The sequence below is a fragment of the Chenopodium quinoa genome, unplaced genomic scaffold (genome assembly GCF_001683475.1).
Source record: "Chenopodium quinoa cultivar QQ74 unplaced genomic scaffold, ASM168347v1, whole genome shotgun sequence".
NCBI classification, from domain to species: domain Eukaryota; kingdom Viridiplantae; phylum Streptophyta; class Magnoliopsida; order Caryophyllales; family Amaranthaceae; genus Chenopodium; species Chenopodium quinoa.
In genome coordinates this window covers 1,683,306-1,701,466 of record NW_018743669.1, presented here as the reverse complement: position 1 = coordinate 1,701,466, position 18,161 = coordinate 1,683,306, and the positions used below count along the sequence as shown (strand labels likewise).

The following is an 18,161-nucleotide window of genomic DNA, read 5'->3' as shown; positions in this document are numbered from 1 at the left end:
TGATTGAAAAGGAGTATGAGAAAGACAAGGAATTTGTTTTCCTTTCCCTCGTCATAGAAGTCACATCCTGGTTTTGATTAAGCATAGGAATATCCTCTTTGAAAGGCAAATGAGAGAATGCATATATATAGATAACTGCATCCCTCATAATTTTTCATCTCAAACAAAACCAAACAAGATTTAGAAACAAGTAAAGATGGCCAAAGTTGCTAATCCTAACCGCCTCTATGAAGATTACGATCCTCCATTTGATATGGTGACCGAAGAAGGATGTGACACCATCCTCATTTATCTCCCTGGTACTTAAAAATTTCTTATATTTTTCCTGTGGTTTGTTTAATCAAAATATAAAGAAACACTTCTGTAATGAATACATTTTCTACGTGCAGGGTATAAGAAGGAGCAACTGCGAGTTCAATTAACAACATCGCGTGTTCTTAAGATAAGTGGAGAACGTCTAATTGGTGATAACAGATGGAGGGGTTTCAACAAAGAATTTCAGGTCCCTACTAATTGTGACACGAAAGAGATCACGGCTAAGTTTGAGGGTGGTATACTTTACATCAGGCAGCCGAAAATAATCACCCCTGCAGGAGCACCTGAACAGCTTGCAGACAAAGGGAAAGCAGCAGTAGAGGCTCCCATGCCTTCCAGGCCTCCTCATCTACCACAACCTCAACCTCAACCTCAACCCCAACCCCAGCGACAAACTTATGATCTACCACAGCCTAAACTGCAACTTCCAGCTCGTGATCAGCCTCAGCCTCAACCACAGGCTCCTTTGCCACTACCTCAGTCGCAGCAACAGGCTCCTCTGTCAGAGCCTCAAAAGGGTTTGTATGAGAAGATGGAGAAAAAGGATAATGCAGAAGATGCAAGTTCAAAGGAGGAAATAGGCAAATCTCCTAAGAAGGACGAAGAAGTACAAGATCAATGTAAATACACACCAAGGCCAAAGCAAGTTGTTGGTACAAGAGGACTTTTCAGCGAGCTGAGGAAGCCAGAAAATCTCAAGAGGCTGGTTGTTTCTGTTTTACTAGTGCTAAGCATTGGATTCTATACTACCTACATGTTCAAATCAATCACGAGGGATGACAAGGAACTGTAATCTCCACGGAAATACCCATTAACATTGTGTCGAAATACATGTAAATATGATCAAGATACAAATAAGATGTAAGGTTCAGATGCATATCAATCTGACATAAAATGTAAATAGCTTTGCTTCGTCATGGATATATACAGAGTTATTCTTATTCAACAAGCAAATATAGAAATTTCAGTTCAATAACTTGGTTTATTCTTCGATTTTGAAGCTTTTCAAACTCATGTTAATCCAAATCTGATATTTGATTCAGATTCATTTCAAGCTTCACTTCAACAATAAGGAATTATTAATCAATGGACAAAATGTGCAAATACGAGAAAATGTCCCCTAGGCCTTAACATGAAGTATATAGAAGTATCAAAAAGGTAACACATGATTTAAAAAGACACAAGAAATACATACATAAACGTTTGTATATTTTCTTTTGCAGCATACAAGTTTACTACTGCTATGCTTTAGAACAGGATACTTTTTTACCACTTTTTATTATTTTTTTTTTTATATTTTTACTTTATCATTAGTTGGTAAAATAGCTAATATTTTCTAAATAATGAGCGAATAATATTCTTTTCAACCATGATACAACTACCTGGCATTTTTTATTTATTTATTTATTTTATTAGCACTCTATATGACATGCCTTGATGTGATTAAGATTTAGGATCATTATTAGAATAAGGAACTAATTATTTACTTCGAAAGCTCATTTCTGTGAGAGTATAATGCAAAAGCGTTTTTTTGAGGGGTGAACGTGAACAGAATCATGCTTCAATTTGGCTCATAATAGCTTCCACTCATGCTCGACTCAAGCTAGAGCTTGTCAACCTTACATAACCCTTGAGTCGAGCCACGAGCTCAGCTCAGCTTGGATAGCTCGAGTCGAGCCACGAGCTCAGCTCAGCTTGGATAGCTCGAGTCAAGCTATTGTAGTACACCCAAGCATACATTGATAGTCCAACAATGAACGTACCTTTTATGATATGGAAAAAGCTTTTGGTCATGTATTACACGATTATATGACCTCGAGATGTATTTTGCGATTCTTATATATTCTATTACACGATTAAAGAAAAGAATTATACATATACATTATATGACCGCGAGATGTATCCCCCAAAATCTCAATACTTTTTGACACCGGGCCACGAAACATTCGAAATTTCTCAAAAATCGTGGATATTAGCCTTTAATTTTGGAATTTTTTTACTTTTTTTCGCCCGGATATAAAAATTGCCGAAATGTTTACCAAGGTTCCCAAATACCCTCCGGGAGTCCAACTAGGAGGTGGTAACCATCCAATTTGCCTTTAAACGACCAATTTACCGTTTTACAACTTACACCGATTTCATTAATTAAAGTCTACTACAAATATTTATGACATCAAATAATGATCATATATGGTTCCAAACGACATTATATGACCCCGAGATATATTCCCTAGAATTTCAAGACTTTTCGACAGCGGACCCTGAAGACTCCAAAAATTCTCAAAACGCGTGGATATAACCTTCAATTTTTGATTTTTTTTTTACTTTTTTCACCCGGAAATAAAAATTGGCTAAATGTTTACCATGGTCTCTAATACCGTACGGGAGTCCAATTGGGTGGGTAGAACCATCTAATTTGCCTTTAAACGACCAATTTACCGGTTTACAACTTGCGCCGATTTAATTAACTCAAGCCTACCACAAACATTTATGACAACATATAATGATCATATAAGGTTACAAATTTCATTATATGACCCCGAAATGTATCCCCTAAAATCTAAAGGCTTTTCAACACTGAGCCCTGAAACCTCCAAAATTTCTTAAAAAACGTGGATATTAGCCTTCAATTTTGGAATTTTTTTACTTTTATTTGCCTGAAAATAAAAATTTCCAAAATGTTTACCATATTCCCTAATACCCTCCGGAAGTCCAATTGGGTTGGTGGGACCGTCCTATTTTCCTTTAAACGACCAATTTACCGGTTTTCAACTTGCACCGATTAAATTAACACCAGCCTACTACGAACATTTATGACAACATATAATGGTCATATATGGTTCCAAACGACATTATATGACCCCGAGATGTATCCCCTTAAATCTCAAAACTTTTCGACAACGGGCCTAGAAACATCCCAAATTTCTCAAAAAACGTGGATTTCAATTTTGTATTTTTTGACTTTTTTCACCCATAAATAAAAATTGCCGAAATATTTACCATGGTCCCTAATACCCTCCGAGGGTCCAGTTGGGTGGGTGAAACCAACCAATTTGTCTTTAAACGACCAATTTACCGGTTTACAACTTGCACCGATTTCATTAACTCAAGCCTACCACGAACATTTATGACAGCATATAATGATCATTTATGGTTCCAAACGACATTATATGACCCCGAGATGTATCCTCTAAAATCTCATTTCATTTCGACATCAGCCTCAAAACATTCGAAATTTCTCAAAAAGCATGGATATTAGCCTTCAATTTTGGAATTATTTTACCTTTTTATGCTCGGAAATAAAAATTACCGAAATGTTTACCATGATCCATAATACCATCAGGGAGACCAATTTGGTGGGAGTAACCATCTTATTTGCCTTTAAACGACCAGTTTACCGGTTTACAACTTGCACCAATTTAATTAACTCAAGCCTACTACGAACATTTATGACAACATATAATGATCATATATGGTTCCGAACCCCATTATATGTCCCCGATATGTATCCCCAAAATGTCAAAACTTTTCGACACCGTGCCTCGAAATATCCCAAATTTATCAAAAAGCGTGGATATAAGCCATCAATTTTGGAATTTTTTGACTTTTTTCGCCAAGAAATTAAAATTTCCAAAATGTTTACCATGGTCCCTAATACTCGCCGGGAGTCCAATTGGGTGGGTGGAACCATCCAATTTGGCTTTAAAAGACCAACTTACCAGTTTACAACTTGCACCAATTTCATTAACTTAAGCTTACCACGAACATTTATAACAACAAATAATGATCATATATGGTTCCAAACAACATAATATGACCCTAAAATATATCTTCTAGAATTTGAAGACTTTTCGATACCAGGCCCCGAAACCTCCGAAATTTCTCAAAAAGTGTGGATATTAGCCTTCAATTTCGGAATTTTTTGACTTTTTTTTGCCTGAAAATAAAAATTGCCGAAATGTTTACCGTGGTCCCTAATTCCCTATGGGAGTCCAATTGGTTGGGTGGAATAATCTAATTTGCCTTTAAACAACCAATTTACCGATTAAAACTTGCACCGATTTCATTAATTCAAGCCTACTAGAAACATTTATGACAACATATAATGATCATATATGGTTCCAAACGGAATTATATGATTCATAGATGTATCCCCTAAAATCTCATGCCTTTTCAACACCGGGCCCCGAAACCTTCAAAATTTCTCAAAAAGCGTTGATATTAGCCTTCCACTTTGGAATTTTTTGACTTTTTTTCGCCGGAAATAAAAATTAACGAAATGTTTATCATGATCCCTATTACTCTCTGGGAATCGAATTGGGTGGGTGGAACCATTCAATTTGCCTTTAAACGGCCAATTTACCAATTTTTAAATTGCATCGATTTCATTAATTCAAGCCTACCGCGAACATTTATGACAACAAATAATGATTATATATGGTTCCAACGGTATTATAAGACCCCGAGATGTATCCCCTAGAATTTCAAGACTATTCGACATCGGGCCGCGAAACCTCCAAAATTTCTCAAAAAGCATGGATATTAGTCTTCAATTTTGGAATTTTTTGCCTTTTTTTCGCCCGAAAATAAAAATTGCCGAAATGTTTACCATGGTCCCTAATACTCTCCGGGAGTCCAATTGGGTTGGTGGAACCATCCAATTTGCCTTTAAACGACCAATTTAATTACTGATTTACAACTTGCACGGATTTCATTAACTCAAGCCTACTACGAACATTTATGACAACATATAATGATCATATATGGTTCCAAACGACATTATATGACCCCGATATGTATCCCCTAGAATTTCAAGACTTTTCGACACCGGGCCCCGAAACCTCTAAAATTTCTCAAAAAGCGTGGATATTAGTCTTCAATTTTGGAATTTTTTTTACTTTTTTTCGCCCAGAAATAAAAATTGCCGAAATGTTTACCATGGTCTTTAATACCCTCCGGAAGTCCAATTGGGTTGGTGGAACCATCCAATTTGCCTTTAAATGGTGAATTTACGAGTTTACAACTTGCACCGATTTCATTAAATCAAGCCTTCTACGAACATTTATGACAACATATAATGATCATTTATGGTTTAAAACAGTATTATATGACCCCGAGATGTATCCCCTACAATCTCGAAGCTTTTTGACACCGGACCCCGAAACCTCAAAAAATTTTCAAAAAGTGTGGATATTAGCCTTCACTTTTGGAAATTTTTTGACTTTTTTTCTCTCAAAAATAAAAATTGCCGAAATGTTTACTATGGTGCCTAATACACTCCGAGAGTCCAATTGGGTGGGTGGAAGCATCCAATTTGCTTTAAAAGGCCAATTTACCGATTTACAACTATCATCAATTTCATTAACTCAAGCTTACCACAAACATTTATGACAACATATAATGATCATTTATGGTTCCAAACGACATTATATGACCCCTAGATGTATCCCATAAAATCTAATTTTTTTTCGACAGCAGGCCCCAAAATCTTCCTACTTTCTAAAAAAGCATGGATCCTTTAATTTTGGAATTTTTTGACATTTTTTCGCATGGAAATAAAAAATGCCGAAATGTTTACCATGGTCCCTAATACTCCTCGGGAGTCCATTTGGGTGGGTGGAACCATCCAATATGCCTTTAAACGACCAATTTACCGGTTTACAACTAGCAACGATTTCATTAACTCAAGCCTACCACAAACATTTATGACAACATATAATGATCATATATGGTTCCAAGTGGCAATATATGACCCCGAAATGTATCCCCTAAAATTTAAAGGCTATTTGAGACCGGGCCCCGAAACCTCCAAAATTTCTCAAAAACCGTGGATATTAGGTTCAATTTTGGAATTTTTTTACTTTTTTTTTCGCCCGAAAATAAAAATTCCCGAAATGTTTACCATGGTCCTTAATAACCACCGAAAGTTCAATTGGGTGGGTGGAACCATCCTTTTTGACTTTAAATGGCCAATTTACCGGTTTACAACTTATTGCACCGATTAAATTAACTCAAGCCTAATATGAACATTTATGACAACAAATAATGATCATATATGGTTCCAAACGACATTATATGACCCTGAGTTGTATTCCCTAGAATCTCAAAACCTTTTGATACTGGGCCCCGAAACCTGTAAAATTGCTCAAAATGCGTGGAAATTAGCCTTTCATATTGGAATTTTTAGACTTTTTTTTCGCCTGAAAATAATAAATGCCGAAATGTTTACTATGGTCCCTAATACCCTTCGGAAGTCCAATTAGATGGGTGGAACCATCTAATTTGCCTTTAAACTGTCTATTAACCGGTTTATAACTTGCACCGATTTCATTAACTCAAGCCTACCACGAACATTTATGACAACAATTAATGATCACATATGGTTCCAAACGTCATAAAATGACCCCGAGATGTTTCCCCCTAGAATTTCAAGACTTTTCGATACTGGGCCCAAATCCTCCAAAATTTCTTCAAAAGCGTGGAATTAGCCTTCAATTTTGAAAATTTTGACATTTTTCCGCCTGGATATAAAAATTGCCGAAATTTTTACCGTGGTCCCAAATACCCTCCGGGAGTCCAATTGGGTTGTTGGAACCATCCAATTTGCCTTTAAACGACCAATTTAGCGGTTTACAACTTGCACCGATTTCATTATCTCAAGCCTACCATGAACATTTATGACAACAAATAATGATCATATATGGTTCCAAATAGCATTATATGACCCCGATATGTATCCCTTAAAATTTCAATATTTTTCGACACCGAGCTCCGAAACCTTCAAAATTTCTCAAAAAGTGTGGATATTAGCCTTTAATTTTGGAATTTTTGACTTTTTTTTCGCCTATAAATAAAAATTGCTGAAATGTTTTTCATGGTCCCTAATACCCTCCGAAAGTCCAATTGGGTTAATGGAACCATCCAATTTGACTTTTAATGGCCAATTTAGTTGCCGGTTTACAACTTGCACGAATTTCATTAACTTAAGTCTACTACGAAAATTTATGATAACATATAATGATCATATATGGTTCCAAACGACATTATATGACCCAAAAATGTATCCCCTAAAATATAAATACTTTTCTACACCGGGCCCCGAAACCTCCAAAATTTTCAAAAAGCGTGGATATTAGCCTTTAATTTTGAAATTTTTTGATTTTTTTTCGCCCGGAAATAAGAATTGGCGAAATGTTTACCATGTTCATTAATACCCTTCGGGAGTCCTATTGGGTGGGTGGAACCATCTAATTTTCCTTTTAACGACCAAATTACCGATTTACAACTTGCACCAATTTCATTAATTCAAGCCTACCACTAATTAACATTTATGACAACAAATAATGATCATATATGGTTCTAAATGGCATTATATGACCCCGAGATGTATCCCATAGAATTTCAAGACTTTTCGACACCTGGCCCTGAAGTCTCCGAAATTTCTCAAAAAGCATGGATATTAGCCTTTAATTTCGGAATTTTTTAACTTTTTTTCGTCTGGAAATAAAAATGGCCGAAATGTTTACCATAGTACCTAATACCCTCCGGGAGTCAAATTGGGTGTGTGAAACCATTCAATTTGCTTTTAAACGGCCAATTTACCGGTTTACAACTTGCACCGATTTACCGGTTTACAACGACCAATTTAATTAACTTAATTGCACCGAACTCGACTTGAACCGAAATTTACCCAAACCCGTTTTAACCCATCAAAACCCGAATGTAACCCGACTTGCTACGAACCTGACCTTACTTCAACTCGACCCGTTCCTAACTCGACCGAATTTAACCCAATTTGTTAAAAACCCGATCCGAAATCAACTCGACTTGTTATTAACATGACCTAAATTCAACCCGACTTGTTATTGACCTGACCAGAATTTTACCATACCTATTACTTACCCAATCCAAAAATTCAACCCGGTCTATTACTAACCCGATTCGAGATTAACATGACTTGTTATTGACCCTACTTAAATTCGATTCAAATTGTTATGATCCGATTTCAAATCACATTAAATGCAATTTAGACCACCTTATTATTGTTAATCAAAGCATTTTGTCTCGGGAGACCAAGTCGGTCCAGGCCAGCAAAAGAAAGGAGCATCATCCTCAAATTTAATAGTTAAATATAGTATATATTTTTTGTATAGTCAAAGGAGATAATTATCTTCCTAAATTATAGACTATAGTTCCCTAGTATATTGCCATATATATTATAACCAAAGGAAATAATTAGCTTGATAAAAATAATAATTATCTATTTATAATTAATTGAACCCGAATATGACTTGACTTGGAAATGACCCGACCTGATTGTAACCTGCAAATTATTCACTTGAACATAACCCGACTTGAATCCGAGAATGACCCGACCTTGAAATGATTAAACCTGATTATAACCCGCAAATTATTGACTTGAACCGAACCCGACTTGAACTCAAGAATGACCCGACTTGAAAATGACCCGACCTGATTATAGTCCGCAAATTATTGACTTGAACAGAACTCGACTAATGACCCGACCTGATTCTAACCCGCAAATTATTGACTTGAACCGGACCCGATTCGAAACCGAGAATTACCCTAACCCGTTTTAACCGGTGAAAACCCGAATCAAACTCAATCTATTGTTCACCCGACCCGAATGTAACCCGATCTGTTATTAACCTGACCTAAACCCGATAAGAAATATGACCAGACGTGATCCGACTCAAGCATGACCCAACCCAAACCCGACCCGCATAGGTTATAGAATTAATCTGAATTGACCTGACCCAAACCCGACCCGTTTACCCGAATTGACAGCTCTAGCTATTACGAGCAAAATTCTACTCCGTATCATAAAACCAATTAATGTGACAATGAGTTGCTTGCTAGATTTATACACTAGTCATCCCTCTCTTCCTTCAAGTAGGACAATTATGCACAACTTGCACGTGGACTATTATTTTACCAAATTGATAGCTGCATCATTAATTATTATTCTCTCTATCCCTGAATAATTGACAAGGTTTTTTTTTTTTTTTGTTTATTATCACTTTTAACCTCTTTTAATGCTATTACTATATATATAAAATAAATAAAATGTTAATAATTATTAATTACTAATTAATAAGTTGAAGAGGGTCAAAGTTGAAAAAAAAAGTCAACGGCATCAATTATTATGAGATCGAAAGAGTATGAAACTAAAGTCGAGGAGAAAAGTATATATGAAAGGAAAGGAAAGGAAAGTAGCATGAGAAACATAAAGAATTTTCTTTCCCTCAAAACAGAGGTCACCTTCTTTGTCTACATGAAGCATTGGAATAATCCAATTTGAAAGCAAATTAACATGCAAGAATCTCTCTAATAAGTCATAAATTTCTATAAATATTTCCAATTAAACCAAATGTAAGCATTCATCACAAACAACAAATAATTCTATTAACAACATCCTTATCAACAATAAGAAATCAAGATGATGTCCAACACTTCTGAGCGCAAGTATGAAGATTTCGAGCCTGTTTCAGATTTGTTATCTGAAAAAGAATGTGACACCTTACTTCTTTATCTCCCAGGTAACATAACTTCTTGCTTCTTTCAACCTTTGTATATCGTCTATTATAGGCTCTAGAGGTGGCAAATAGATCTTTCGGATTGGATTTAGTATTGGTTGAGTCATTCAGCTCGATTTATTAATGTTAGTTATATCGGTTTAAACAGGTATAGCTAACCTATTTGAATGCTTAAGGCTTAATATGTCCATATAATGAAACTATAAATGCAGGTTTTAGGAAGGAGCAACTGAAGGTTCAATTAACAACATCGCGAATCCTAAAAATAAGTGGAGAACGTCCAATTGGTGACAACAAATGGAAGCGTTTTCACAAGGAGTTTAACGTGCCATCGAACATTGATTTGAAGGATATGACTGCTAAATTTGAAGGAGGCATACTTTACCTCAGGCAACCAAAGTTGATCACACCAGCAACAACTGAACAGAAACATGATGAAGGGAAAACTGCTGCAGAAGCAGAACATCCTGCACCACAGCCTCAACACGAAGCTCCTACAGAGGGAAAGACGAAGCAGAAAGACAAAGATGATAATATGGAGAAGAAAGAAAAAGATGAGACCCCTGCCAAGGATCACGAGGGAAGCAAAGTAAAACAAGAGTTAAATGAGATTCGTAAACAAGTTGGGGGTCGTAGTGAGCTTTTTAAGGAGCTAAGGAAGTCAGGAACACAGAAAAGGCTTGCTGTTTATGTTATTCTGATTCTGGTTCTAGGCTTCCAAGCTATCAAGATGTTCAAATCGTTCACCAAGGTTGAAGAGAAAAGTGTTATGGAATACGATCATCACGAACTCTAAGCTTCTAAATCCCAAAAAACGAGATGCAGCAGGAGTACTACTACTTCCAGATGGACACAAAAAAGTTCATTTAGTCCTGAAATGCCATCCTCTGACCTGTATATCACACTAGATTTCATCTGAAATCGCTGACAATTCTTACCCAACATGCAATTTCAAGCAATAAAACAATAACTGCTATGTTTTTCTTGATAATGCCAGTTTGTTATCCTCATTAATAATAACTCAAGTTCTGATTACTGTTCTCAAACCAGTATAATGGTGGTGCATACAGGATAACCAAGGATATTGCACGAGCTGGGCTTGGAGCACCATCTTGATTTTCTTGGTTAAAAATTTAAAATTATACTTTCCTCACCTCAAATTAAGGTGACAATTAGAGACGACTGATCATAGATAATTAAAAATAATGATATGAAACAGCAGAAAACTGCATCAGAGAAAATAAGGTTCACACCTGGTCCTCCATTAAAGATTACAAACAACTCTCAATGTCTTTTTTCAATCAGATGTCTGTTAAAGAAAGGTTATCTAAGAATCTAACTGATTCCCAGATAAAAAATACGTAGTATAAGTTATGTAGTATAAATTAATCATTACTTCATTACTTGCCTTTCTCATTTGGGAAATCCAGGCTCACAGCAACCCATTTGTTCTCACAAACTTGCAGCACAGTAACCCCCTTGGGAAGATTAGCTATTTCTGGAACATAGGAGTAGACTCTGACCCGGTTGCAAAGCAAGAAACTGGTCGCTTCAGGATCTTTCTGCTTCTCTGAACCCGAAGATTTATCAGCTGAAGCTAAAGCCTTTTCACCTGACAAATAGAAATTTCCCCAGTTTTACCTAATAGCACAAATAAGTTGTTTATAACAAGATTTAAAAACTATGCAAACTACAGGGGTTGCTTGGAGTAAATTTACCATAATTCACAAATAATCCAGACAAAAAACTTTCCTGACTAAATCCTAAAGGAAACTATGTTCAGTGCAGGAAACCTGAGAATGGCCCCAATGCTAGACAACTGTGCAAAGTGCTCTACTGAGACATGCATTAGTTAATTTCTTTTACATCTAAATGCTACTTTTAGTAGACTAATTTCTTCACATATATCTTCAAGTGAATGTATAAGGAGGTACAAATCTACCTATATTTGAACATTACTCCGTATATTAATAAAATTACCTCATAATCCCATATAGATACTTTTCTGTAATCCTTAACATGTAGGCTTACATGACATAGAAGCATAGACAAATGTATTAAAACACATAACAGTAAAACAGACTGAAACAGATGCAAACGGCTAAGTTTTTTCTTGATAGCCAAAAAAAAATGACAGTTTAATTCTGAATTCTGTAAGGGACTTACCCTTGATAAGAAAACCATCATCTTCTGTAGGATTGATCTTTCCGTGCTTTTTGGATTTGGATTTGGGTTCTCTTCCTTCAGCTAACTTAGGTCCAGTGTCCTGTTTAAAATAACAAATGCAAACCATGCAATCATATTTTATCACAAAGTTGATTACAAAACAAAGTATAACGTGATCAATTTTGTTATATGATTGATTGTTCTATTGTAACCTGTGGAAATTCTTCAAGGGACAATGAATTCATATCAAGCCTGGCAGCTTCCATCTCTTTTTCTTGTTGATTAGCATCAGACTTTGAATTCTTAAAGCTGCAATTTCCGACTAAAACAGAAGTACTGTTCTGATGCTCTTGCTTAACTTCTGGCATTGTCTTGGTAACTGCTTTGATTATGTTAACATATTGTTAGATAGCAAGAATTTCAGACATCAAAAGTTCATCAAAACCAAACTGAAATTTCTCTCCTTCTTTGGATTTGGCAGGAAGAATACTCTTATTGGTTTCCTTCATCTTTGATCCATCTTTGGAGATTACATGTCCTAGTGCAACAATAATGTGAGAGCCTTGTGCAATAAATCAATAACATTCCTATAAAAATCTATAAAGGATAAAGTTTTGAATTACGGAGCATCAACAAAAAAAATGTTTTCTAAGAGATTTTGGAAGAAAAGATAATTTTGTGACTAATAATTAAGTGTATAAGATTTTGAGTTTCCATGTTTCAGAAACAAGATATAAAACCATCATGAGGGACAAGAGTTTCCATGCATCGAAAGCATAAGAGTATAACAAGCAGAGTACAGAAAACAAATCTGAACTGAATAATGACTAAAATAATCCGGTGTCAGGTTTGTACCTGGATATGGACGAGCAGAAGACAGAGAGATGAAATGAATTAAAGCAGCTTCAGCAGCTTTATTTTGAGCCTCTTTCACCGATTTGCATAAAGTAGGCGAGTCAAAGGAGGAGCCATTGACAAACACCGAGGCTGTGAAGAACGGATTGTGGTCAGGACCATCCTTGATGACCGAATACTTAGGATATGTCCATGATTTTACAACACACATTTCCTGTAACTTTGATTTGTACATGGCTGTTTTTTCTTATTCGTCAACCTCTGTGTTTCAGAATGTTAGCCTTGCAGGAAATGAGAGCAGAAAGGGCTTAATTCTTCAGGGACTCCTGATATGAAGCACTTTGATACTATTATTGGCTTTGAAGAGACAAATTCTGGAACAAAATGCTTCCTGTGTGTTTGTACTTGAACTAAATGGCTAATTGCCAACTGTAAAATTTCTGAATTATAACACTGTCCATAAATGTCAAATATCTTTATATTGCTATAACCTCTAAGTTTTAGAGATTTTTCTTCTAAAGCAAAAATGGATTTATTGCAGCCTGATTTTAATTTTACTTATAATGATATTGAATGACATTGCAACACATAAGAGGTTAGAACACACCCGCAGACTTTTTTTTTTCCGTTCTAAAAGCGCAAATGAGTAATCATTTGGAATTCTTAGTACCAAGTAGAGGCTAGACGTAGGTAACACCAGGGAATAATAGATGAATTGGAACAAGGAGCTAACAGCATACAAGTATACAACAGGAATTTTTGTATTTATAAACTCATGCTCACAATTTGAACAGCTCATGAGGTGCCTTCAAGTGATTACAAGAAAAGAAAAAACATGAAAGAAAAAGAAAAGAGAAGGAAAAAAAAAAGAATAAGGTAACATTAAAAAAAGTTGCAAATGAAAAGCAAACCGATCTCAGTTGTTACAGTGAAAACCTTCATTCCTTCCGTTCACGTTTTATTTTTTTCAATTAGTAGAGACGATGTTGCTCACTTACTGCTGGCAAGCTGTGTGCGAACAGTCTTGGCAGCAGCAACCATGTTGCTAAGGGCTGGCTTGACTTCAGCATACTTCCTTGTCTTCAGACCACAGTCAGGGTTAACCCAAAGAACGTGAGACTCAAGGACAGCAAGCATTTTGGAGACACGGTCCACAATTTCTTCTGTGGACGGGATTCTTGGGGAGTGGATGTCGTAAACACCTGGGCCAATGCCAGCACCATATTTGACACCCTCACGGAACACAGAAAGGAGTTTCTCATCTGATCTAGAGTTCTCGATGGTGATCACATCAGCGTCCATGTTGATAATAGAGTGGATGATGTCGTTAAAATTTGAGTAGCACATGTGGGTATGAATCTGCAGGTCCATGAACCAAATTCCCACGAAAAGAGGGGAAGCAAAAAAAAAAAATGCAATATACAAGTATCAGATAAGTTGTTTATAGCAATCCAAAGTAAAGAATAATTTGCTTAAGCATTGATCAAATTAAAGTAGCCAAAAATTCAAAAAGACTGAGAACCTGAGTTGTGTCTTGAACCCCACAATTGGTAATCCTAAATGAGTGGACAGCCCAATCCAAGTAGAAAGGCTGCTCAGACTTCCTCAAAGGCAAACCCTCTCTTAAAGCAGCTTCATCAATCTGGATGACATTAATTCCAGACTTCTCAAGATCCTCAACCTCATCCTTGATGGCCAAGGCAATCTGATAGCAAGTCTCAAACCTGAAGAAGGTAGAAAGGAAATGTGTTTACAGAATTGTTAGAGACAGCAACAGCACTCAGTTTGGATTAAAAGAAAAATGCACCAACAAAGCAGCTCAGTCAGAGTCGGGAACACATTGTTACCTAGGCTGATCATTTCGGACAAAAGACCAGTTCAAAATTGTAACAGGGCCCGTGAGCATTCCCTTCATGGGCCGTTTTGTCATGCTCTGGGCCATTGTGGACCAGAAGACTGTCATGGGATTCGGACGGCTCACATCACCATAAATGATGGGAGGCTTGACACATCGAGACCCATAAGATTGGACCCATCCGTTAACAGTGAAAGCAAAACCAGATAGTTGTTCCCCAAAGTACTCAACCATGTCATTCCTCTGCATCAAAAATAAGCATTAGACATGATTTCTAGACGTAAAACAAGGAAAACAGCAAAATTTACAACCTAGGATGAGCTCACCTCTGGTTCTCCATGGACCAAAACATCTATGTCAAGCTCTTCTTGGAGTTCGACAACCTTTCTAATCTCTTCCTTTATAGCCTTCACATATTCTTCCTCAGAGATCCTAACACATTCAGGTAAGAACACTTGGCAACGCAAACTCTGTAACAATATAAAACATTTCTTAGCTCCAAGAAAATTAACTCACTTGTTAGCCTTGAATTCACGGCGGACTCTTCTGAGATCCATGGTTTGGGGGAAAGAACCAATTGTGGTGGTAGGTAGGAGTGGAAGGTTAAACTTCTTCTGTTGAGCCTCCAACCTGGCACTTACATTTGTGGCACGACGATGATCAGATCCCCTCAAGGCAGCAGCCTAGGCAGCATAGAAAATATCAGCATGAGAAATGAGAAATATTACAACTGCAACAGAGGATAAAGAGAGGTTAAATGCACATACTGCCTTCTGCACTGCCTCATTAGTCACTCTAGGGGAGGATTTTCTTGAAGCTTGAGCAGCAGAATTTGATGAAAAAAAGGCCTGCAATGGGGATGATAGTTAATGAACCAGGCCTTTAAACAACAGAGTTGACAAAGAACATTCATGATCCCGCATGACTTTAAAAATCCAGATTTGACATTTAGGCACAGTACTGCATGTCTTAATTGAATAATTCTTAAAGAAGAAACCAACATTAAGATTATAATACCAACATTAAGATTATAACTATATATATATTTTTTTTTACGAATGACCACTGCCCTACAAATTATAGTGAATGATAAGATCTCACCTCATTTTTCTCACCAGACAATGCCTTAGCCAAGGCGTTCACCTCAACAATTTTTTGAGCAGCAAACGCAAGCCATGACTTGATCTCTGAGTCTAACTTAGTTTCATTCACCAGATCAACAGCAGTGTGAAGAAGAGAGCATGAGGTAGATACGACAACCTTATCTGTGGCACAAGCAAAATTAGCATAAGCAAATTTTAGCACTTTAGCATTGAATTAGAACTTGTTTGCTACAAACCTTTTCCAACAAAGCCCTCAAGAGCCTGCAAGTTGCTAAGAGAACCTGCAAGGTCATTAGCCCAAATGTTTCTCCCATCCACAACTCCAGCAAAAAGATACTTTCCAGATGGAAATCCACCCTTGACCAATTCAAGGGTCTTTGTGCCACGAACAAGATCAAATCCAAAAGCAGTTACACCCTTCAACGAGGTGAGAGTTTTGTAGGCCTCTGCTGAAACATCAGCAAAGTAGGTTTCAATGAGAACATTTAAGCCTGATAAAGAAGACTCTAGCTCTGAGTAGGCGTGTGTAAAGGCTTGCAATTGATGAGCATCAAGGTCCATAACGAGTTTGGGTTCATCAAACTGAATCCAGGATGCACCAGCAGCCTTAAGTTCAGTAATCACTTCCCTGTATCGATGCAACAATCAGTATTAGCAAATGGAAGATTGGAATTACTCAACAGAACAAAAGGAAGTGTAACTCTTTGATAATCTTACTTATAGACCGGAAGAATTTTGTCAAGTAGAGAAAGAAGAGGGAAAGACTTCTCAATTCCCTTAGCTGGCTTGGATGACAATAGGTAAGACACTGGGCCAACTATAACGGGTACAGTCTCAACTCCAAGCTGCAGGAAAAAATAGAGATAAAGCCACAAACTTAGTATGCCATCTTATAGTACTATCTTAAGGCTCATATATATTTGTTGTTTATATACGAGGTAATTCTCAAGCTTTAATTACATTTTCTATGAATTTGTAATTACATTAAGTGAAATCTATTACATTTATCCCACAAAATCTCATCACAAACCAAGTAAACATTTCCACAAACACTTGAGAAAAATATAAACTTACAGCCTTGGCCTCCTTATACTCATCCACTGCCTTGTGTGAGGAATATGTAAACTGCATGTCAGGACCCAATTCTGGTACAATGTAGTGGCTGCAAAACCAAGCAGATAAATATTACATTCACAACCATGACGAACATAGAACATCATTCAAAAACAATGAGTAAATGCAAATGTCAAAATCACTCACTAGTTGGTGTCGAACCACTTAGTCATCTCCATAGCAGGGACAGTGGCATTACCCCTAGCCATCGAAAAGTAAACATCAAACCCAATCTCTCCACCATTCCATCCGTATCTTGGGGGAACGGCACCAAGCATCGCAGTGGCGTCCAATATTTGATCATAGTATGAGAAGGTGTTACTAGGAATATACTTAATCCCAGCATCAGCCATGTCTTTCCAAATCGACGTCCTCAAACTACGTGCAACATTTTGCAATTCCTCAGCATTGATCTTCCCATCCCAAAAGGATTCCAATGCAAATTTCAATTCTCTCTTAGGTCCCATACGGGGGTACCCAACAATGTGAGATGCCATTGTTCTTGTGCTACAAATACCAAATATTAACAGTCATATATAATTTTTCTCAATCACATTTCTATTTCTAGTAATCTTAACAAAACAATTATAAAACATGGGTCAAATATCAAATTAACCACAAGAATTCTAATGAATGTCAAACCTCTTGATCATACATTCAACAGGGTGAATACGTTACACCCCAAAAATAATTTTACACCCTTTCACATTCTCTAGGCGTATCAAACAAACCACATGATCCCTAATAAGTATCAAACTCCAACTTATCTAAAACTTCCAAAAATCAAACTTGATTTACAGCAAACACAAACCCCACAACAAATAATTCGATCAAAATGAAGGGTCATAATGACTCAAATTAAAAAGGGTACATAATAAAATCAAAAATTAACAAATACCCACTAAAATCAACAAGTTTATAAACTCAAATTGAAATTGGGTTACTCTAATTCAAACAAATAACTACAACATAATCAACCAATTTAAACAAAAAAAAAAAAAAAAAAAAAAAAAAAAGAGCAAATTTAAGAGAAAGAGATAAAGGGTACCTGGAACGAAGTGTAAGTCGGAGATATGAGTAGGAGAAACGAGGTTTGGAGTAAAATAAAGGAGAACGAAGAGAAAAAGAACGAAGAGAAATGAAGGAAAGAGAAGAAGTGAAGGGTGCCAATGAAGAAGATACAGAGAATTGGCTCAT

At 36.5% G+C, this 18,161-nt stretch overlaps 3 protein-coding genes across 3 annotated transcripts; 2 read left to right on the top strand and 1 right to left on the bottom strand.

Annotated features, from left to right (window-relative positions):
- Window positions 1-141: 141 nt before the first annotated feature.
- On the top strand, window positions 142-1,291 carry LOC110683527 (inactive protein RESTRICTED TEV MOVEMENT 2-like). Its single transcript, XM_021859917.1, has 2 exons — window positions 142-299; window positions 390-1,291. Exons 1-2 carry the CDS (start codon window positions 197-199, stop codon window positions 1,106-1,108), a joined length of 822 nt encoding a protein of 273 aa, XP_021715609.1. The 5' UTR covers window positions 142-196; the 3' UTR covers window positions 1,109-1,291.
- An 8,292-nt stretch (window positions 1,292-9,583) lies between these two features.
- On the top strand, window positions 9,584-10,912 carry LOC110683294 (inactive protein RESTRICTED TEV MOVEMENT 2-like). Its single transcript, XM_021859644.1, has 2 exons — window positions 9,584-9,875; window positions 10,085-10,912. The coding sequence occupies exons 1-2, from the start codon at window positions 9,776-9,778 to the stop codon at window positions 10,666-10,668; spliced, it is 684 nt and encodes a 227-aa protein (XP_021715336.1). The 5' UTR covers window positions 9,584-9,775; the 3' UTR covers window positions 10,669-10,912.
- Window positions 10,913-13,630: 2,718 nt separating this feature from the next.
- LOC110683524 (5-methyltetrahydropteroyltriglutamate--homocysteine methyltransferase-like) lies at window positions 13,631-18,161 on the bottom strand. The gene is made up of 12 exons (XM_021859915.1): window positions 18,013-18,161; window positions 17,112-17,471; window positions 16,926-17,013; window positions 16,569-16,696; window positions 16,088-16,479; window positions 15,850-16,013; window positions 15,516-15,596; window positions 15,265-15,431; window positions 15,075-15,180; window positions 14,741-14,991; window positions 14,416-14,617; window positions 13,631-14,252 (listed from the first exon to the last, which is right to left on the bottom strand). Exons 1-12 carry the CDS (start codon window positions 18,159-18,161, stop codon window positions 13,884-13,886), a joined length of 2,457 nt encoding a protein of 818 aa, XP_021715607.1. The 3' UTR covers window positions 13,631-13,883.

Bases quoted from the DNA above. Each gene is read 5' to 3' on its own strand.
- LOC110683527 (XM_021859917.1), top strand. From the start codon at position 197: ATGGCCAAAGTTGCTAATCCTAACCGCCTCTATGAAGATTACGATCCT. The intron at 300-389 runs GTACTTAAAAAT...TTCTACGTGCAG, and splicing joins CATCCTCATTTATCTCCCTG to GGTATAAGAAGGAGCAACTG.
- LOC110683294 (XM_021859644.1), top strand. From the start codon at position 9,776: ATGATGTCCAACACTTCTGAGCGCAAGTATGAAGATTTCGAGCCTGTT. The intron at 9,876-10,084 runs GTAACATAACTT...CTATAAATGCAG, and splicing joins CTTACTTCTTTATCTCCCAG to GTTTTAGGAAGGAGCAACTG.
- LOC110683524 (XM_021859915.1), bottom strand. From the start codon at position 18,161: ATGAGCCAATTCTCTGTATCTTCTTCATTGGCACCCTTCACTTCTTCT. The intron at 16,697-16,925 runs GTAAGTTTATAT...TTTTTCCTGCAG, and splicing joins AGTATAAGGAGGCCAAGGCT to CTTGGAGTTGAGACTGTACC. The intron at 15,181-15,264 runs GTGAGTTAATTT...TGAATGTGTTAG, and splicing joins CGTGAATTCAAGGCTAACAA to GATCTCTGAGGAAGAATATG.